General features: G+C 45.0%; 1 protein-coding gene across 5 annotated transcripts in view; it reads left to right on the forward strand.

Annotated features, from left to right (window-relative positions):
• Window positions 1-22,559, forward strand: part of ZNRF3 (zinc and ring finger 3) — a 191,246-nt gene that overhangs the window by 133,071 nt on the left and 35,616 nt on the right. For 4 of the 5 annotated variants that reach the window (XM_027577010.2, XM_027577006.2, XM_027577008.2 and 1 more), the window contains exon 2: window positions 328-453. In XM_027577010.2, the coding sequence (XP_027432811.2) occupies window positions 328-453 (126 nt within the window). Of the gene's footprint in view, window positions 1-327; window positions 454-18,807; window positions 18,935-22,559 lie in introns of those variants that run through there. The other variant, XM_027577011.2, reaches the window with a different exon arrangement.

Consider the following 22,559-nt stretch of genomic DNA (forward strand, 5'->3'; position numbering starts at 1 on the left):
AAATCCAACCCCCATTTAATTTTAAGTTTGTTTCTTTTTAAGCTTTTATTTATTTGACAGAGAGAGAGAGGACAAGGTGGGGGGTGGCAGAGGGAGAGGGAGAAGCAGGCTTTCTGCTGAGCAAGGAGCCCGCTGAGGGACTTGATTCCAGGACCCTGGGATCATGACCTGAGCCGAAGGCAGCCGCTTAACTGACGGAGCCACCCGGGCATCCCTAATTTTAGGTTTTGAGATGACTTTTCACTCTTGAGTCTGAGACACTTACAGTGTGGGTCAAGCACACCTGTGGCCTATATATTGAAGCTTTCTTCCTGCTTTGTCTCCTAGATGCACCCACTGGGCTTGTGTAATAACAACGATGAAGAGGACTTGTATGAATACGGCTGGGTAGGTGTGGTGAAGCTGGAACAGCCAGAGTTGGACCCGAAACCATGCCTCACTGTCCTGGGCAAGGTAAGCAAGTGCCAGGAGGTCTGGGACCGTTCTCAGTAATTAAACACACTCTTACTTGTGTAGCAGACTATATGGATATTCACATTAAGTAGGATAACTAAAATCTAAACAGCCTCATGTTAGTTCAGGGTAGCTCTGCCTCTCAACGAGCTCAGGTCCATTAAGTTTTGCTGCCAAGTAAGTTATGGAAAAACTTCTGGGTTTTAGAGCTTTTTTGGTTTCAGAATGGCAGACAGCAATTATGGTCCTATATTAGAACTTACCTCATAGGATGGTTAGGAGGTGAGATGAGATGCGAACAGCCAGCAGAGTAAGCTCTCAAAAAATGTTTGCTGCCATTGGCTGCTGTCATCCCATTTGGACTAAAAAAGACTTGTGAGCCAAGAGGGGTCAGCATTATCTCTGGCTGCAGTGTTAAGATAGAAATAAATTTATTTTGGGAAACTATCCATCAATGATCTTAAAATATGACAGATGGCAATCTGTTTTAAACTGGATCATTTTGTTAAAGAGAAAGGTTTGGAGAAAGTTATGAGAATTTTAGTTGGAGAAAAGGCGGTATCTCTTAAGGATAGTGTTATTGCCTGGATTATTTATTTATTTTTAATAATCTCAGAAGCTGCTGCCTAGGTACCATGGGCAGACGGCTGGGGAAAAAAACAGTCCTGGTTCCTGACCTCTTGGGGATCCAGGCAAGAGAAGAGGTGGTTTTGATGCAGGGTGCTTGACGGGGAAGCTTTCTCAGACTTGAAGATGTCCCAACCAGTCTCCTGAAAGACTGGGTCCAGGAGACTGTTAAGGGTCTAATCTGTGATTTTCATGTCCCACTTGTCTTCTGAAGCTTCTGAGCGCTTGTCAGGTTCTCCTGCTCTTTTATAGCGGGGGGTGGGTGGGGAAACCAACCCAGGAAACCAAACAGGGACAGTTCATGAAGTCAAATCAAGGTGTTTTAGGTGGCCCAGACCCTGATACTTCATCGTTTAAATCGTTGGCCAGAGCTGCTTGATGATGCTAGGAGAGCAGCGACCTCTTTGAGAATACTTCAGTGTTTTCCTAGGAGGAATGCCAGCTACGTCCAAAGGTTAGGAACACTGCTTTCCTTGCAGGTAGTACGCTCCTCATATAATATTTTCTCCTGTGCTTCAGCTGCTGCTCTGCAGGGCTCAGCAACTTGGCCTAATTTGCTTTGCCCCCAGCCAGTGGAGTTCCACTGTTGCATCTGTTGTGTCTATAAGTGGGTTGGAACAGGGCTCCCAGGGACACCCAGTTGTTCCTTCCTCCACCTGGAACAACCATGTAGTGGTTTTACTTGAAGAGTTTTGTATGGTTTGGCCTGCTAGCTTGCAAAGCCAGGGGGAATAAAAACCCTAGACATATATTGAATCATTAAGTACTTCTTGGGTTTATTCATTCACCAAATATTTATCGAATGCAGAAGCTAAGCGTGTGGTTCTACCTGCTTGCAGGCAACAGCCCATTCCCCCCACCACGTTTCTGTTTGGAAAGGCTCTGTGGTGTCCAGGCGGTATTTACACATGGTTAGTTACTGAAATTTGGCTTAACACCTGAATAAAATCATTAGCAAAACTCTTGGGCCAGACAAAGCAAGACAGTTCCACATTTGTTTAGAGCCTGGGTCTGTACAGGAGGTGTGATGACTCATGCATCTCTCTCTCTCTCTCTCCCCCCTTCCTTTTTTTCTTTCTCCCTTCCTTCCTTCCTCTTTCTTTTCCTTTCTGATTTTAAAGTGTAATTGTTCTCAGCTTTGATTTTATTAGCTTTGCTAACTGCACTTTTCTTTTTTTTAGCCCCTAGCAAGAGACTAGGATAAAGAAACGCAAAGTGAGCCTTGTGGGCAGCCCTAACTCCTGCAGATAGCATGCTTTTCTCTCATTTCTTTGCTCTCAGTGGCTATGGCAAGAAGGCGATGGGCAGTGGAAAGAAGCACAAAGGCAAGAAACTGCAGCCAAGTCAATGTGGGAGTGGGAGGAGGGACTCCTCCATATAGATGTTGAGACTTGCTGAAAACCATCGAAGGGAAGACTCTGTCAGGCATTCAGAAAAGCCTGTGGGAGAAGGGGGGGGTAGGGCCAGACCCAGACCCCCTCTCCCTCCTCCACCCTCTACCCCCCCATCACCTACCCGCCCACAGAAAATGCCATGGGGCGAAATGTTGAAATAAGAGAGGAATGTCCTAAATTAAAAAAACTGTAAATGCCTCTCTAGGAGTTCAAATAAAGTTTCATTTTAAAAGCAAAAGACATAAACTCATCACCTTGGTTTATTACTGAATGCTTTTGAACTCCTCAGAAGGGAACACTATAACTCATGAGAGAAAAATGATTTATGATCCCCTCCTCATAATCTTTTCAATCCTGCAGGAGGCAGGGCAGACAGTAGGATCAGCTAGGGAGGCAGAGTAGGGGTGAGAGGGAGCCCCCCACAGGGAAATAGCCAGCCAGGGCACCAGGCCAGGCCCTGCATCACACCAAGCGTGGAACAAATCTCTTGGCTTTCTGGTCCTCTCTTTTTCGCTTCATGTTAAGATGCTGTTATGGCCTCCTTACTCTTCCAATATTTTCAGCTTCTGTGTCATTTAAAATCTTCCCTTGAGATTCTAGTTTGGGGAGATTCTCTTTGCAGCATTGAAAGGCAGACTGGGTTACCTGTGACAGTTTAAGTACTAAGAAATTAGAATAAAACTGACATTTCTGAGGAGCTTGCTAACTGAAAGTAAGAGTCTTAAACCATCCCCAAAGTGCAGGAATTTATGTTTGTCCTGGGCATTTTAACCCTTCAATTCAAACAGTGTTTATTAAGCATCTTATGGGACAGGAAAGAAGTTTGAAGGTTGGCTTTACTAGCTTCAGTTCCTATGACCCGTCCACATCATAGAGGGTCTCATGGCAGGAACACACAGGATGTGCTGGAGTTTCTAACAAAGCCTGCCCGGCCCAGATTCCATAAATGGAGGCAGAATAAACGTCTTCTCCCCCTCATCCCATGTTGGAGTGGAGCCTTAGGGAGGGTTTTGAAAGGCGGGTCAACAGGCATGGACTGGCTCATTCTGGTGCTTAGGAGGACAGTGTGAGGAAATGCATGAAAAGACAAGAAAGGCAGGGGATTTCAGGTCACTGAGACCCAGCTCTGGCAGAGTGACCTCTGAAAGATCCCATCAGTTGGGGGGCCCTTGTGCTCCTCCTTGGGCCTGGTGCTGCCCTTGTCATCACGTCAGGAGTCCCACAAGATGTTTGTGGAGAACTTACCACAGAGCCTGGCTTGTGATAAACGCCTGACGGGAACGTAAAAGCAGCCGTCATGTGTTGGGTGCTCGCTGAGCACTAGAAGCTTTCCAGGCAGCATCTGTCATTGTCAGACTGACTCTGGGATCGTGTCCAGATTCCCATTTTACAACGAGGAAATCGAGTCCCAGAGACATTCTCTACGTAACCTAAGATGAAACAGCTGCCAGGTAGCCGACCTGAGATCTGAGAAAAAGACGGTTCTACTCCCTCATCCGTGTTAGTTTCTTCCCCTTGCCCCCTTTTGTCTTCAACCAGTTTGTAGATAAAAATCGGGTGCTTTTTAGTAGCCCACTGGCTTGGTTAGGACTGTTGGTTGCACTTAACAGAGACCCAGCTTGAACTGTGTTGAGCCAAAAGGGGATTTGCTCTTGAGGCTCCTGGCTGGCATCGGGGAACCCATGAGAGGTGCGGCTGCTGTTCTAGAACAGCCGACTCTGGGGCTTAGTGCCAGTGGCCCCTCCCCGAGTCTTCTGTATATCTGCTTTTACTTCCTCTCTCTCTCTCCACCTGCTTGGTAGGAGACATAGCCCCCCACTATATCTGGGCCTGACACTCTCTTGGTTTCGAGCCTGAAGGATTCCAGTAAAGGGATTTGTTGGCCCCTCTTGGATTCGGTGGTCACTTTTAGTCTGGTCAGCTGTGATCTAGGGCTGGGAATGCACAGAACTTAGATTCCTGCCCAGCCATGTGTGGGGAGTGGGAGGTAGAAGTGCTCTCCAGAAGAAAGCTGGTGGGGGCCAGTGCTGGGCTACCCAGTTGTAGTTACCAAGTCATATATGGGATCGTTAGCTGGTAGGTGATGTCCTCAGTTTATCCCGAGTCATTCCAAGGGGCCCCGATGGGAGGGGACTTCTCTGGCGCATGTGTACTGTGAAGAGTTCGTTCCTCTCCTTGCCCTGAGCCGAGGCCCAATCCCTGGTCCAGACACTAATTGTGAGGAGAGGTGAATCTATGGGGCTGGAGGGGTCAGGTGAGTTTTACAGAGGGGGACTGTCTGAGTCTGGGAGAGATGGGGGAGTAAGCTCCAGGAACAGGGCAGAAAGAAAGGAAGCAAGAACTTCTTCAAGGGACATTGAAAGTTGCTGGGGAAGGAAGAGGCTTTCAGGTTAAGGAGTGTAGTCTTCATTCCCTAGGCTGGTTGGAGAGGGAAGGATCAGGTTACTCTTCGCTGTTGGGTGTTTCTGGGAAGTGAGTGGTGCCCAGACGTCACTTCTCTTCAGTGGTTTGGTGACATTCAAGCCAGTGGCATTGCTGAGGACACCTCGTGTTTGCCATCATATTTCCCCAGTCTGTTCATCTGCTCTTTTTCTGTTTTCACATTTAGGCAAATGTGACATGTAGAGGCAGTGTGGCCGATGGTGTGTGTCAGGATGGAAAACTGCTCTGGTCTATAATCCCGGCTCTCCCAGTAGGCAGCAGGACACCCAGAAGGAGAGGTTGGCAAAGGATTGAACCCTGACGTTCGCTCCACCAACCCACATCCAGCCCCCAGAGTGTCTTGGTAACTGTTTCGTAAAGAATGAATAAAGACCCTAGAAGCCAAAATGACTGGAAAGTTAGAAAACAGAGTCAAAGGAACTTAATTTTCTCAGGGTGGTTGGGAGGAGAAGGAGCCTATAATGGTTAAGACTTGGGTTTAGACATCAGACTAACTTGAATTGAAGCGCCAGTTCCAACCCTTTATGACCTGAGCCGAAGGCAGACGCTTAACGACTGAGCCACCCAGGCGCCCCCACCAGTTCCAACCCTTTAACCCTTGTGACCTGGAACAGTCCCTAGGCCCCTCGGCATGTTTCCACGTCCTGGGTGGGAACAGCACCTAAAGGAGACTGTGCATGTCAAGTGCTGGTCATGGTACGACTGGAAACACTAAATAAAATATAAGCCCTCGTGGCCCATCCTCTCCCTCCCATTTCTTTTGGTGCTCGAAATGCTATTACTTAAATAGTCAACAATGGTTGCCAGGGGCTGCGGAGAGGGGAGGGCGGGGGGTTCGGCGGGGACAGAGTTTCGGGAAGAAGATGAGAAAGTTCTGGAGGTGGACAGTGGTGATGGTTGCACAAATCTGAATGCACTTAATGCCACTAAACTGTACACTTAAGAAGAATTAAAATGGTAAGTTTCGTGTTATGTATATTTTCCCACGGTAAAGAAAAAGTGGTATTACATAAAGCATTTCACAGTATATGAAGTTTGATGGCAGTGGGTATAGAAAAAGGAAGCATTTGGCTCCTGAAGTGATGGCGCATAATCCCACCGTGAGTGATGATTGCTTCTGCTGGCTCCTGGGGGAAAGCAAACCCCGCGTCCTTTAAGACAGGTTATAGAGGATCCAGGAGCAGTGAGGACAGAGACCAGATCCCCCTTTGGACATCAGGCTACCCTCAGGAAGATTTCTTCCAAAGAGCGACTCCCTCAATAGAGAATTCAGGAGAAAACAGATTTCTTTGTATTCTCTTTTCACGCCGTAGCAGAAAGCAGGAAAATGACACTAACTGCAATCCAAAGATGTTTGAGTTTCTTCACCAAATATTAAGCAGAACCTGATGTATAATACAGTGATAGTCAGTAGTTGGTGCTTAATGGACGAGGAATAATCCAGAAAGGGCACCATCACCCCATGACGATGAATGGCCAGCCTTTCTGCACCGGGGCTTTTCTTTTCTGGGCATTGTTTCTCTGGGTTCTCTGGTAAAAAGCTGATAAAAATCATGGCATGGTATAGGTGTTGATCTAGCACGACAGCTCTCACCGTGTGGTCAGGGGACCCTTAGGGATTCCCACAGATGGTCCCACAAGACCGGAGCTGTTTTCATAATAACACCAAGATGTCACTTGCCGAATCACTCATTCCCTCACAAGTGTATGGTGGGATTCTCCAGAGGCATCGTTTTGTGTGGTGACGTCATTGTTCTGTCAGCTAAGGGAACATGTGCTCGTATATTCTGTGTTTTAAGGATTTCTCAGTTTTGGGGCACCTGGCTGACTTAGTTGGTAGAGCACGTGACTCTTGATCTCAGGATGGTAAGTTTGAGCCCCACATTGGGTGTAAAGTTTACTTAAAAATAAATATTTCTCGGTTTTAATTCTTAATACGGTAAATATCAGTAGATATTACCCACAGAAACAGAAGTTCTTTGGGGTTCTTAATTTTTAAGAATCTAAGAGGAGATCAGAGATTTGAGTGCACTGACCTAGCATGACATCCCCACTGTAAGATCATCTAGAGCTTGGCTGAAGGAAAAGCCCTGTTATAAGGTTAGCAGAAGGGCACTTGATCTCAGGGTCGTGGAATTGAGACCCGCATTGGACTCCGTGTTTGGTGTGGAGCCTGCTTGGAATTCTCCCTCTCCTCTCCCTCTGCCCACCCCCAACCCCTGCTTGCTTTCGCTCTCCAAAAAAAAAAAAAAAAAAAAAAAAAAAAAAATATATATATATATATATATATATATATATATATACACACACATATATAAAGTTAGTAGAAATGAGCCGTAACTGAGGATGATGCAGGAACAGAGGTGAACGTGTTGTCATGAAATTATTCTGTAGTATCCGAGTCAAAAGAGTGTTGGTTCTGAAGTTTAAATAATTTGAATAAAACTGATGGGTTGCCGATTTCCATATTTAATAAAAAATAACTGAACAATGAATTTAAAGAACTTAAGTAAAAAAGATCTTACTATTTTGAGACTTGCACTGGGATATAACCTTCAGCCTTGACCTTCGATAACAGGGCTTAATTAGATGGGCCTTTGCTTAAGGCAAAAACGTGTGGGAACTTGGATCAGACTGCAGAGTTAAGAGCCTGTAAGGAAGGGTGGGTGTGTGTGTGTGTTTGTGTGTGTTTTGGGGGGGTTCTTATCCTTCAGCCTGTGTGGGAACTTGGATCAGACTGCAGTTAAGAGTCTATAAGGGGTGTGTGTGTGTGTGTGTTGGGAGTTAAGAGCCTATAAGGGTGTGTGTGTGTGGGGGGGGGGGGGGGGGATTTAAGCCTGTAGGGGTGTGTGTGTGTGTGTGTGTGTGTGTGTGTGTGTGTGTGTGTGTGTTGGGAGTTAAGAGCCTATAAGGGTGTGTGTGTGTATGTGTGTGTGTGTTGGGATTTGAGCCTATAGGGGGGTGTGTGTGTGTGTGTGTGTTGGGAGTTAAGAGCCTATAAGGGTGTGTGTGTGTGTGTGTGTGTGTGTGTGTGTGTGTGTGTGTGTGTGTGTCTCGGCGGGGGGGGATCTTATCCTTCAGCCTGCCTTTCTCGTTGGGGTTTTTTGTCACAGACATGCATTTCCTCAGGTACCTGAGTGCCCTGGTCCATAGGCCAAGCCCCGCTTAGCACTCTTGTGTGAGGTTCCCGTCTCCAGCGGGATGGTAGGACTGGGGTCTGACTCACTATGGGGAAGGGGAGAAGGCGGCCGGTTACAGGCATTGGCCTCCTCCAGTTAGGGAAGCACATGGGGCACTGTGACCACAGCACATTGCCAGGGTATCCCTGGGGAGCACCCTGTGCTTGGAGACACTTACCTGTGTCAGACCTTCTCAGAGCATGTTATCGGAGTCCTTTTATTGCAGTGGTTCTCACCTGGAGGTGTGCCCTCCCAGGAGGGATTGGGGATAGGGTTTGGGGGTGCTACTGGCATCTAGTGGATAGAAGCCAAGGATGCTGCTCAACATCCTACAATGCCCAGGACAGCCCCCCCTCAACAAAGAACCATCTGGCCCCAAATGTCAGTAGTGTCACAGATGAGACACCCTGTCTTATGATGGACAGATTTTCTCTCCCTAAGAAGGACTTAAATTCCACTTCTCCTTCCTTTCCTTCCCTGCCCTATTGCCCTCCAGTATAATGACAGGTTCATGGTAGCCTTTGTGGTATGTTCTGGTGAAGTGTGTGTTCAGTGTTCGAGCATGTTCGTGTTTCCACATGAGGAATGCAGAGAGCCCTGATCTTGAAGCCGTATGGCCTAGGTGTAAATGGTGCTTCTTCCAGTGCAGTTGTAGCTGGGTAACTTTGGGCCAGTTAAATCTCTCTTTGCCTCCATTTCTCCATATCCCCCTCTGTCAAGATAATTGTGATGATTAAAAAAATGATGTATGTCAAGTTTTTGGAATGTGTGAATTCCCCACAAGTATCAGTTTCCTTCCTTCTCTAAACTTGCTCCTACCAAGCGGATGAAAGCCCTTTTTCTAAGGTGAGCTGAGGTGGGTTTGTTGTTGGAGAGGAAGTTTGGAAGCCTCTTCGGATTTATTTTAGGGAACACTTGGGTAAATACCTCCCATATTTGGTTAAAAAGGAAAACAGGAAAGGAACTTAGTAAAAGAAATCAGATCAGGAGGAAAAGATTGGCATGATATGAATGGAAAAAGGAAAAACTCAGGGAATACCAACTTTTCTTCTAAGGTCACATATCTGATGTAAAAATCAAACTCTTATTTTGATGCTTTTCTTCTCTACCTAAATCTTCCAGGCACCTCTTAGTTAAAAGGCTATATTAAGCACAGTACCTTTTTTTTTTTTTTAAGTAGATCCATGACATTTTCGGCTGTAAAAGGCTAACAAAACCATTATTTGAAATCCACTGAGAGGCTTAAGGGAATTTTGAAGATAGACTGAGTGAATAGAACAAATAATGTGTCTGCCAATCCGAGGAGCACAGGCTTCCCACCTCCCCAGACCCGGGGAAGCCTGGCTCGTGGACACTCCTTCTGGCCCTTGTCCCCTCCAGTTGAACCAGGCTCTCACAAATGAGGCTGTCCTAGGAAACCTGGGGGTGTGGTGTTACTGGCCAGCAGAAAAGCCCATCAAAAATAGCTAATGTTCTTGTCAACCTTTGAGAGGCCATTTTGAAGTATAAAAAAGTTAGAACTCAACATAATAAGTCATTGTAATATGTCTAATACCAGTCCCATGTCGGGTGACCCGAATCTCTCATACCTGGAGATAAGCCCCCAAGTCCCATCTGCTCTCTCTTCTCACAGGGGTCTTGCATGAGCCTGGTCACGTGTGTGAGTTAGCCCAAATAAGCAACAGTGGGCTGTTAGTCACTCGAAAGTGTTTTCTGGCCATGGCCATGGGCATTTCACATCTTGGGGGCTGCCTCGATAGTGGTTGCATGTAACTGGTTTTCTGTCTACCAAGCCCCTGGAAAACCTACACACCAGGTTGGACCATTGCACATTTTAGAGCACTTACATTGCACCTGTGCAGGAGAATGCCCCACTGGGTGCCGAAGCAGGAGGAATGGGAATGTTGACAAGATCCCGGCTGCTAATCTTGGTCACAAGACCATTATAGGCTGCAGACAAATGCAACTTCTTTTCCTTAATCTGTCTTTTATGTTTGTTTTCTTTCCAAAAAGCACTATATTTTATTTGATGAAAGGTACCATTTCTTTTCTGGTGCTCTTGTTTTCCAAATCAGACATTGGATTGTGTTTTCTGACTAATGCTTTTTGTGTTCGGTTTGAAGTTGGAGGCAGTCTAAACAATTCCTTTGGGATACTGAAATGCTTTAAATTCTGCATCATTTTTGCTAGTTATAAAAATAATAAGAATTTCAACACATTCCAGTTGTCCTAAGCACTGTGGGATAAAATAAAAATCTAGTTAGTCTGAAGAACTGGGGCTATTTTTTGGGATTGTATAAAGGCCCTTCACTATTACACATTAACCTAATGCTGATGGATTTTCACAAATGTATCAACTCTTAAATGAACCTCAGAGAAAAGAATGTGAAATATGCAAGGAACTTTTGTTACCTTGGCTTGATTTTCAGAAACCCAATTTTAAAGTCTTTAGCTTGAAAAGCTTTCTTTTTCATCTCTTTATAAACATAGCAGTTTGGTTTTTAAAAGTAAGTTATTTTCTTAGCGTTTTTCCTTTTTTTCAGAGTTTCAATTGATAGAATCTTAACAGCTAATTTAAAAATTATACCCAATAAACCCCTAATTTTAAAAGTATACCCAAAATTATAGCATTAATTTATTTTACTATTTTTTAAACTAACAGAATTTTCTGGTCCCTTTGTCTTCTTTTTTTCAGTATGTAAGCAGTACGATAATTTTGACCACCATTTTTATATTACTAGTGCCAAGCGCATGTAGTAGGCAGTCAGTAAATGTTTGTTGCATGAAACAATTAATTATGGGGAATTTGAAAATAAAAGGGGGGAAAAAAACTTTGTCTCCTTTAACGCAAGTACTCACTTTTAGTTTATGCCCTTCCAGTGTTCTTCTCTGAGCCTGATTTCTAATGTAATTATTATTACTATTATTATTATTTTTTAAATTTTATTTATTTGACAGAGAGAGACACAGCGAGAGAGGGAACACAAGCAGGGGGAGTGGGAGAGGGAGAAGCAGGCCTCCCGCAGAGCGGGGAGCCCAGTGCAGGCTCGATCCCAGGACTCTGGGATCATGACCTGAGCCGAAGGCAGACGCTTAACAACTGAGCCACCCAGGCGCCCCTCTAATGTAATTATTATGAAGGTACACACATCTATTTGGCCTTTAGAACTTAATAATATAGTCATTTTACCAATTTGCTATTATTTTCATAACCTGTCATTTTAATGGCTGCTTACTGTGACAGTAGAATATACCATGATCTTTTTGACCATTTACCCCAGGGTTCATTATTTATTTATTTGTTTGTTTGTTTGTTTATTTATTTATTTATTTGACAGAGAGAGAGAGAGAGTTAGCGAGAGCAGGAACACAAGCAGGGGGAGTGAGAGAGGGAGAAGTAGGCTTCCCGCGGAGCCGGGAGCCCAATGCGGGCTCGATCCCAGGACCCTGGGATCATGACCTGAGCCAAAGGCAGATGCTTAACGGCTGAGCCACCCAGGTGCCCCCAGAGTTCAATATTTAAATCGCTTCTGTTTTATTTTTAATCCTTACAAATAAGCCACACTGAAACCTTTCTTTATGTAGGGTTGGCTTTTTTTTTCCCCCACCTCTTTGAATTATTCCCTTATGGTAATATTCAAGGAGGAGATTACAGAGCAAGGGATATGAACATTTTTTTATGACTCTTGATGCAAACAGTTACAAATTGCTTTCCTGGAAAGTTCCTCAGTTTACCCTACCAAAAAAAAAGTGAATCATTTTTTACATAAGCAATGCTAATAGCATTGACCATTATCATTAATACATTTTTTTTTAGTAATTTGAAAGATCAAAATAGTACTTTATTGTTTTTATTGGCATGTCCTTGATTATTGGCAAATATTAAACTCTCAGTAAGCTTTTTTCCCATCTACTGATTAAATTTCCTGTCTTGTGAATTTTTTTTTTCTTTTTTCTGTCTTGTGAATTTTCTATTCTGGTCCCTTGCTCATTTATAAGGATGAATATTAATGTAGATTTTTTTGGTAAAATTTTATTTATTTGAGAGAGAGAGAGACAGAGCATGGGGGGGGGAGGGAGAGGAAGAAGCAGGCTCCCCGTTGAGCAGGAAGCCTGGTAAGGGACTAAATCCCAGGACCTGGGATCAGGACCCTAGCAGAAGGCAGACACTTAACCGACGAGCCACCCAGCCACCCCGATTTTTTGTTTTTTAATAGCGATGTATTCATTCCTTGTCATTTGGAGTATTTCTTAACTGTCCTTTTTATTTTTTTATCTTCATTTGTTTAGCTTTCTTGGCATGCAGGAGTTTAAAAATTTGACATGATCGTGATTCCTTAATGATTTCTTCTCTTGCTGCTAAACTTAATTACTCTGTTCCCTCTCTTGCAAACTTAGAGTCATTTTTGCCTTTTCTCCTTTTTCTATGATCAGTTTTCCTTTTAAGGTATTACATCTTTAAATCACTCAAAATTTATTTTGATGTTTAATATCAGGAAGTGTCTGAGTCTCTCAAAGTTCTTCCAACCCCTTTTAAGTCATTTCCTTCATTTTACGTATCTTCCTTCTTAAAAAAAGTAATATACTCTGTTCTACTGAATTCTAGAGTAGGGTCATATTCTGCGTTATCTACTGTCGAATAAATTCTGTATCCCTTTTTGGGCCAGTACCATACTGTTTTCATTTTTGTTGTTTTAAAATGTATTTCCAGAGCTATATGAAATATGCTTGTGTGAACTCATTGGAAAGAATTCATCGGTAAATCAACAAAGCAGATGCCTGTTTGTGCTATTCTTTAGATGCGGGAATCCTAATTAATCCTCATTCTCTCGCACCCAGTGCATCATATCCCTGCCCCACCTCTGTCAGCCTGGGGAGTTGCTTTCAGAATTTGTGTTCATTGTCATGATTGCCATAACCATGTTTCACTCCGTTCCAGCATGCACACATAATTTTTTTTAAAGATTTTATTTATTTATTTGGCAGAGAGATACAGAGAGAGAGCAAGTAGGCAGAGAGGCAGGCAAGAGGGAGAGGGAGAAGCAGGCTCCCCGCTGAGCAGGGAGCCCGATGCGGGGCTCGATCCCAGGACCCAGGGATCATGACCTGAGCCGAAGGCAGCCGCTTAACCGACTGAGCCGCCCAGGCGCCCCAGTTTTTTTTTTTTTTTTAAAGTAAGCTCCACACCCAATGCAGGGCTCCACTCAGGATCCCGAGATTGGGAGTTGCACGCTCTACAGACTGAGCCAGCCAGGCACCCCAGTGCACACAGAATTTTTTATTAGGAAATGTACACTGTGGTTAAAACCAACTACATAACCTGTTTCAACTTCAGGTTGCCCAAGATTGTTTCACCACCAAAACTCTTCTCTCCAGTTCTGTTCTGGAAATACGCATTCAGATGGACTCTATACAGAAACAGAACAGAAATGACGATCAGGTTGTTCTCACATGAAAGCTTATTCATTTTTTTAAGTGTACAGTTTTTAGTATATTAATAGAGTTGCATAACCATCACCACCATCAATTTTAGTATTTTCATATTCTTTGTATATCATAGATACAAGTCCGTTATCAAATATATGATTTTCATCATCCCCAGAAGAAACCCCTTACCCTTTTGCAGTCATTTCCCTTTCCTTCTGGACATTTCTTACCAGTGGAATCATTCAGTATGTAGTCTTTGGTGTCTGGTGTCTTTCACTCAGCATTCTGTTGTCAGGGTCCTTCCATGCTGCAGCATGCATCAGTATGTCATTTAAAAAAAAAAAAAAGATTTATTTGTTTGAGAGAGAGTGCACATACAAGCGGGGGGAGGGGCATTGGGAGAGGGAGAAGCAGACTCCCTGCTAAGCAGGGAGCCCCAAGCGGGGTGATCCCAGGACCCTTGGATCATGACCCAAGCCAAAGGCAGACACTCAACTGACTAAAGCCACCCAGGCGCCTGTAGTACATCATTTTTTAAATTGCCAAATAATATTCCATTGTATGTTGTTTATTGCTTGCTTATTTTTCAGTGAATGGACATTTAGATTGTTTCCACATTTTGGTTATTAAGAATAATACTCTTGTGACCATTTGTTTGCCAGAGTTTGTGTAGACAGGTTTTCATTTCTTCAGGGTAAATAACTAAGAGTGGAATTGCTGGGTCATATAGTAACCATGTTTAACCTTTTGAGGAACTGCCAGACTGTTTCCCAAAGTGGCCACACAGTCTACATTACCACCAGCAATGTGTGATTTCTCCACATCCTAGCCAAGCCTTGTTATTATCTGTATTTTTGATTACAGTCATCTTAGTGGGTATGAAACGGTATCTCATTGTGGTTTTGACTTGCATTTCCCTGTTGGGGAATGATGTTGAGCATCTTTTCATGTGCTTATTGAAAGTTTGTATATCTTCTTTGGAGAAGTGTCTATTCAGATCCTTTGTCCATTTTTTTAAAATTGGTGATTTATCTACTACTAAGTTGTAAGAGTTCTTTATATATCCTAGATACACATCCCTTATCAGATACTTGATTTGTAAATATTTTCTCCCATTCTCTTGAGTTTTCTTTTTACTTTCTTGATGGTGGCCTTTATTGTGCAAAAATTTTAAATTCTGACGAAGTCCAGCTGATCCATTTTTTCTTTGGTTACTTGTACTTTTGGTATAATATCTAAGAAACCATTAGAAGGCTCCTTGTCTCACTGAGACCTCATAGATGTCCTTACTGTGGTATTCTACATGGTCATATACTTAAGGGCCTTCTAGGATTTGTAATAAAGAATTTATTCTCTCTTTCCCCATGGAAGCTTAAAGTTAACAGAGGGCCAGGAGGCACTGGTCTCTCTCTATTGTGGTCCTGCTTTCCTGGATACTTCTATTTCACCTGGGACATCTGAGCCACAGCAGTCTCCACATATCCTATGGCAGGAAGATGAGAGACTGCTAGGCATGCCAGTGGTCAGAACTTCAGTTCCAGCTTAGTAGCTGAATGGCTGGGTTGAAAATATGGAAAGACAGGAGAGCTACGTGCCCCCAGCCTCCTTTTTTTTTTTTTTAAAGCTAATAATGGTTCTGGAAGACACTGGGCTGCCATTTCCTAAGAGTCCTAGCAAGTGCCCATGAATGCAAATGCTCCTGCTTACCAGCCCTAGGGACCTGATTTCTTATGGCTTTAAGATTATATTCCATCAGGTCTAAGTAGGGAAGACAAGACAGTCTGTCAAAATAAAGGTAAGAGAGGTGCCATTTTTGAAGTGCAACAGAAAGGATGTAGGCAAGTGAGAGCTGTCAGTAAGACTCCCACCCCCGCTGTCCTTTTTGGTGCCTTTGGAAAGATAACAGCTCAAAGGGCCCGTTTTAGAATGTTCAATATCTAGCAAGTGTTTCCAAAAGAATTTTTCTCTCCAAGGTCTGCTGATGAGCACCAGACTGAAAATCATTCCTCTAACTAATGGCTGGGCTCTTGTTCTCAGAAGGGGGCGTAGGTGCCTTGGAGGGTCATCGACCAGGATTCTGTGCTCCTAAAAACGGCACCCAAGGGCAGTGCAACTCAACCTTTTCTTGAGCTCTACCCAAAAACTGTCTGGAAGGTCTGACTTCAGGCCACTCAGCCTTGGCAAGTGCGTGCTTCGGAGAGTGCCTGGCAGGAGCGGGAGCTGATAGACAGGTGCACGTGGCAAGGGGAGACGGTTGTGCAGCGGCTTCACACTTACTGGAACTGAGACTGGTTTCCTAAGTTCTTTCTCATGATGCCAGAAGCACCAAGGAAAGGCAAAAAAAAAAAAAAATTGCAGTTATTCTGAGTCATTCATATCATCCGAAATACTCTTTGTTGTTTGAGCATGGCGTGTTTCCTGTCATACAGTCTTCAGTCCTTCTGCTGGTATTACAGTGCTGTTGGCTTTTATAACATGAGTGCGATAAATAAATAAATAAATAAATAAATAAGTGTAGTTGGCTACCATACAGAATTTTTCCTTGGCATGGAAATGGACTCTTCCCTAAAGGTCAAAATAGAATCAGTTTGTTTTGCAAAAGGATTACCTGTGGAATTGCTTCCAACTGTTCATGCTGCCCCACAAACTGCACCCTACCCGTGGCCCCCCCACCCCAAAAGACAAATGCACAATACAACCATGGCTTCAGAAGCAGTCGTGTTGTTTAAAGCTGCATCTCTGACCAGGCCCCCACCCTCTTCATCCCTCGGCGCGTTTGCCGTGTGTGCTGAGGTTGGGCTCTCTTCTGTGCATAAGAAAAAATAAGAAAATTGCCTGTTTTAGGCAATGCAGGTGTGTTTCAGAGATTTAGAGTTAAGAAGTCAAGTAAATATTTTGGCAGCCCAACAAAGGTAAAAGGGAGAACGCACCTAATGGGCTTCTCAAATTACAGGCCTGTCTAAACACCGCCTTCCTCCAGAGACACTGGTCAGGGCCGGAGGCTGCCTTGCGGGCTCACTTCTGTCGCTGGTCCTGGCTGGCCCTGTGCCAGATGGGACACTTGGACTTTGATCCAGTCCCACCCGAGAGAAAAGACATTCATCAGTAAGTGGGAGATCTGTCCTCCTCCACAGATTCTAAATCATAACGCGTCCTCTTCCTGGCAGAAGAAATTCCCAGATAGCTTTTTCTCCCCTTTTAAATCGGAACCCTGAAGAACCCGGGCACAGAATCTCAGAAACCTGCCGCAGTGTAACTTCATCCACCTTTGGGCCTGGGAGGCTGGCAGCTGTGGAAAGAGGGCCAGGACACAGCATGTCTCAGGGCCGCTCGTCTTTTGGGCTCAGGATCTGGGCATCCAAGTACGGCCCGAGCCTCCCAGTCTAGGTGGCTTCCCCGTCGCCTGGTTTAAGAACAGAGACATCCCAGAAGGAGGGAGCTCTGACCTGCTAGTGGCGTGTCTCCGTCAAGCTGTGCTTTGTGTCTCTTCTAACAGAAGGGCAGACAGCAAAGCTGCCTCTCTTCCTTGCCCTCCCCCAGTGGCTTCCACCCGATCACCTTGGCAGGGCCTCATCCGAGGAGGAGGGTGAGCAGGCGGGCAGGGAGGAGGGAGGGGGGGTGGTGGCTGCATTGGCGGCTCCTTTGATCGCCTCCCTCCCGGTTCCAGGCCCTGCCGCCAGCAGGCCAGCCAAAGGCCTGGCTCTACTGATCTGATGAGGTGCTGAATAGGACCCGAGGGGCAGTGACGGGAGCGAGAAGAAAGCCTCGAATGAAAAGGAAACCCCGTGAACCTGCTCGGCTTCATTGGCCAGATTTTCCTACCAGGGAGCCGCTCAGTTCCTGCCAGCCCGGGCTGCCCGCCCCTCACCCCGGCCCCTCGTGTCTCTGCTTTTCAGACCCTGGGTGTGTTTTGTGTTTGAATCACGGCTGCTCTCCCTGGTTCTCAGGCTGGGAACCCACTGCGCCTGTTTCCATGGTCACTGGGAAGCTCTCAGCGCCATGTGCTTCAAAGGGAACCTTTCCCCTCCCAGCGCTTGCTGCTGCCTGCCCCAGGCGGCCACACAATGAACGGCTCCTCCGAGGCAGGCCTCTGACCCTTGCGTGCCAGGAGGAAAACCTTGCCTTTGCCGACTGAGGCCGTGTTACCTCACAGAAACCCCCCTCAGCAGAGCGTGTACATGTGCATGCACCATGGCCTGTGGGTCTCACATGCACCCTTGGAGGTTTTGTTGGGATGTGGAGATTATAGGTTGGTAAGAGTTTGGGAGTCTTTCTGAAATTAAAGAAAAGAGCAAAGCCTAAGCCCCTGAGAGGAGAAGAGGCAGCCTCTTTGGGGACAGGAGAAGGGAAAGCAGAGGAAGATTTGGATGGGGACAGGTAGTGGACCCAGACACCATGTGGAACTTTCTCAGCTAGCCCGGGGTCTTTGGGGCCAGCAGAGAATGGAGTCAGGGTCTGTGCTGACTCCCCCTGGGCCACAGATACCTGAGCAGTGGCCCACCAGGTTTGAAGTTGGTTTTTGCTCGTTTATTGAACAGTGCAGAGGAATGAAGCCTCTCGCATCTGATTGGAGAGAATCAGTGGTTTCATGATCATGGGGGGCTGCTACATGATGATGCTGGAATTATTAAAAGGTCAATGTCCCATGAAGAGCTTATATTTTAGATGCCAAGCCAGCGCCCCTTGCTTGGAGCTCAGGATGTTCATTTCTGCCTTGGGCTTACTGAACTACAGAGAGCATGTGTGGGAAATCAGAGGTTTCTTGAACTCTAAGTTTCCTACCAATCTTTACCTTTTTTATAAATTGTTTTAAAAGATTTTATTTATTTGACAGATAGAGAGAGCACAAGTAGGCAGAGCAGCAGGCAGAGGGAGAGGGAGAGGCAGGCCTCCCGCCCCCACCCCCGCCCCGAGCAGGGAGCCCGATGCGGGACTCAATCCCAGAACCCTGGGATCATGCCCTGAGCCAAAGGCAGACACTTAACCGACTGAGCCCCCCAGGTGCCCCCCAATATTTACCTTTTGTAATATTTTAGTCATATCTCCTCTTTTTCTTTTGCTCATTTTGCCCTTCTACAAAAACCCTATTTCTTTCCTTTTTTACAAAACTATCTGAAATTGTACCTGTCTCACTTGTATGCTCAATGAGGAAGGACCTAGGAGGATGACACAATTTCTCTATATTAAAAAATGTCATCACCACAATGTCCCGTTTGCTGGGCAAAGTCCATGCTCCAAATCGTATTCTTACTAGTGGGAGTTGAAGATCCTAGACTATTCAGAGCCTGGCTGTGGAGTCCAGAGTTGCTGATCATGTATGCTCTCCACGGAGGTGATGACTTCCCTCACTCCGTGTTCTGAGCTTACTCCTCCAGATTCTTTCCCTGACTTGACATGAAGAAGTTAACGGTGGTATGATTTTCTTTGGCTCTTTTAGGTGTCAGGCACGTGTCTTGAAGAAACTAGGAAAGAGGGGTTGGGGGTCCAGATTCATTTGAACCTTGTCGGTTTTATGTGTTTCCTTTCTCTCCATTGTCAAGCCTCTCTAACTTGGATGTGGCTCTTCAAGGCTTAAAGAATGAGTACCTTCTCTTTCTGTGTGTTCTCAGGACAGAGCTAAGTGGGGGAGGGGCATGGGAGGGACTAGGTACCCCTGAGACCCATGCAGGTGAAGAGTGCATTGGTGATGACCCTTGACTTGAATGTAGTGGCTCTTCAGAAGAAGGTTATTGGTTTTTCATCAGTCATGCCAACCACTATTCTTGTTGGCACCTTTACTAGAAGGATTGAGAAGTTGGATGTCTCTCACCACTCACAATTGATCCGCCAGTTGAGTTCTGTGGCAGTGATAATCTAGGTGGCCAGTTAATCTGTTTTGTTAACCAAGAAGGTTTATTCAGCTTTTGGGCTACGGTTTGTAGTTTAAGGTATAAATGTGTACGGGATGTCGAATTTACCTGATATTTCAAAACTATAGCCACCCAAACACTTCTTTGCCCTGGTTGCCCTGGTCCCTTGAGATTCAGCAAGCAGCTCTGGAGTGTCCACAGTGCTCCAACCACCCTTTTAGGCATGACAAGGCCCCCATGGGGAGAGAACTGGGAGGCACTCCTTCAGGTCTGGGCTTAGACACCAGTTTCTCCTGGAATTCTGTCTGGACCAGTAGTGCGTTCGCAAGGAAGGCTTCGCCAGAGAGATGAAACTGAACTTTCAAGAATGGATGGGCTTGGGGTAAGGAAGGGATGGAGGGGGAAATTAGAGGAGCAGGGCCAGCAGGAGCAGAAATAGTGCATGGTGTATCCCAGGGGCAGTCAGAAAGAGTGACTTGATGGGGCCTCTTGGTTTTATCAGGCAGAAGATCCCCTTGGCAGAGAAGGCATTTCCAGAGACTCTTTCAAGAGGTGTGCAAAATAGGAGCGTGCAGCGGAGGGGAGGGGAACATGTTCCCAGCAGAGGGAACAGGACGTGCTTAGGTCTAGAAATAGATTGCCAGTTTGGACATTTCTGTGATGTTGCCCTAGATTGCTGTTCTATGGCAATTTAAGTAAAAGAGAGGGATAAAACTTAGTGTATTAGGGACCTTAAAATGTAAAATCCAAGAGAATTTTTACAGGAATGAGCTAAAGTGGTACTTGGTGGAACTTGCCCAGTCAACATAAAACATAAACAGGACTCCGATTTTCCTTCTCTGTGTGCAGATTCTTTTCATCCTGAATCCAACCCCCCAACTCTAAATTGCTGTTCAGTATCGATACCTAAAAGTTATCGTTTGAACCATCCTTAAGTGTACGATTCTGTGGCATTAAGTACATTCACATTGTTGTGCAACCATTACTACCATCCATCGCCTGAATCTTTTCATTTTCTCCACCCCCTAAAACTGTCTCATTAAACACTAACTCCCCATCCCCCCTCCCCCAGCCCTGACACCCACCATTCTCCTTCCTGTCTCTATGAATTTGACTACTCTAGGTATCTCATATAAGTTGGAATCATACAAAATTTGTCCTTTTGTAAGCTTTCCATTTAGCATGATGTCTTCAAGATTCATCCAGGTTATAACATGTATCAGAATTTCCTTCCTTTTTGTGGTTGAATAATAATCCATTGTATGTACATACCACATTTGTTTATGCGTTCATTTGTCAGTGGCCATTTAGGTTGTTTCTACCTTTTGGCTGTTGTGATTATGGACAGAGGTATACAAATGTTTCTTTAAGACTCTTCTTTCTTCTCTCTCTCTCTCTCTTTTTTTTTAAGATTTATTTCTTTATTTTAGAGGGCGTGAGTTGGGGGCAGGGCAGAGAGAGAGAGTCCTCAAGCAGACTCCTGCTGACCTCGGGGCCAACACTGGGCTCAGTCCCATGACCCATGAGATCATGATTTGAGCCGAAACCAAGAGTTACCCAGGCACCCCAAGAATTTCAGTTCCTTTGGATATATACCCAGAAATGGAATTGCTGGATCATATGGTATTCCATGCTTAATTCTTTGTGGAATTCTTTGAGGAATCACCATACCATTTCCCCCAATGGTTGCACCATTTCACATTCTCACCAGCAATATACAAGGATTTCAGTTTCTCCCCATCCTGTCAGCACTTCTTGTTGTCTGATAGGGTTGTTTTTTGGTTTTATTTTTGGTTTTAATAATAGCCATCTGGCGCCTGGGTGGCTCAGTTGGTTAAGCGACTGCCTTCGGCTCAGGTCATGATCCTGGAGTCCCGGGATCGAGTCCCGCATCGGGCTCCCTGCTCCGCGGGGGGTCTGCTTCTCCCTCTGACCCTCCCCCCCCTCATGCTCTCTCTCTCTCTCTCATTCTCTCTCTCAAATAAATAAATAAAATCTTTACAAAAATAAATTTTTTGTAAAGATTTTATTTATTTGACAGAGAGACACAGCGAGAGAGGGAACACAAGCAGGGGGAGTGAGAGAGGGAGAAGCAGGCTTCCCGCGGAGCAGGGAGCCCGATGCGGGGCTCAATCCCGGGACTCCAGGATCATGACCTGAGCCGAAGGCAGATGCTTAACCAACTGAGCCACCCAGGCGCCCTTTTTTTTTTTCTTGTAAGGTGATTTTTAGTGAACATGGGACTAACAGCCATCTTAAGAGGCTATGAGGTGGTTTCTCATTGGTTTGATTTGCATATTCCTAATGACTAATGATGTTGAGCATCTTTTCATGTGCTTATTGGCTATTTATGTATCTTCAGAGGACCATTTAAGTCCTTTGCCTATTTTTTTAATCAAGTTGGTTGTTGTTGTTGTTGTTGTTGAGTTATAGGGGTTCTTTGTATATTCTGGACGTTAACCCCTTCTCCAGTACGTGATTTGTCGGTATTTTCTATTTCTCGTGTCCCTTTTCACTCTGTTGATAGTATCCTTTGATTAAAACAAAAGTTTTTAATCTTGATGAAATCCACTTTTTTCTATTTTTTTTTCTTTTGTTGCCTTTGCTTTTGGTGTCCCCTCTCTTTGTTGTGCTTGCTCCTTAATTCATCTTCACATAACCTTTTTTTGTTTGTTTTTTTTTACACATAGAAGGTTATACAAACCTATCTTACTACTCACCGTTGGTTTGTGATTTACTCTTGGTCTGAGAATTGCAGAAAGAAAGAGAAATCTTGCTTCTTGGGCCAGGCTCTTGCTATGTCAGAAGATGTGCTGTTGTGGATACAGAGAATGATAGGAACTGCACAGAAGGTGCCCTGGGCTGGCCACAGGGGTCCAGCAAGCTGGCTGCACTATTCTGTGGTGAACCTATTGCAAATGGGGATCTCCTGTCCGCCTCCATGGCCAGCCGCCACCAGCCCCACGGTGTGAATGGCAAGGAAGTGGGGGCTGGCGGCTGGCTGGACTCCAGGATGCAGCCTTTGCTGGCGGAGAACCAAGGCAGTGGGGGGAAAAACACTCTTGTGTATGAGAGAAATAATGCTAGCTCCAAAACCTATAATTCCCAAGTTAAAAAAAAAAAAAGAGGAAAAAGGAAAAAAAAGATTTTTCAACCAAACTGTGCTTTTATCTTTGGATTCTGAATGG

The sequence above is a fragment of the Zalophus californianus genome, chromosome 14 (assembly GCF_009762305.2).
Source record: "Zalophus californianus isolate mZalCal1 chromosome 14, mZalCal1.pri.v2, whole genome shotgun sequence".
Taxonomy (NCBI): domain Eukaryota; kingdom Metazoa; phylum Chordata; class Mammalia; order Carnivora; family Otariidae; genus Zalophus; species Zalophus californianus.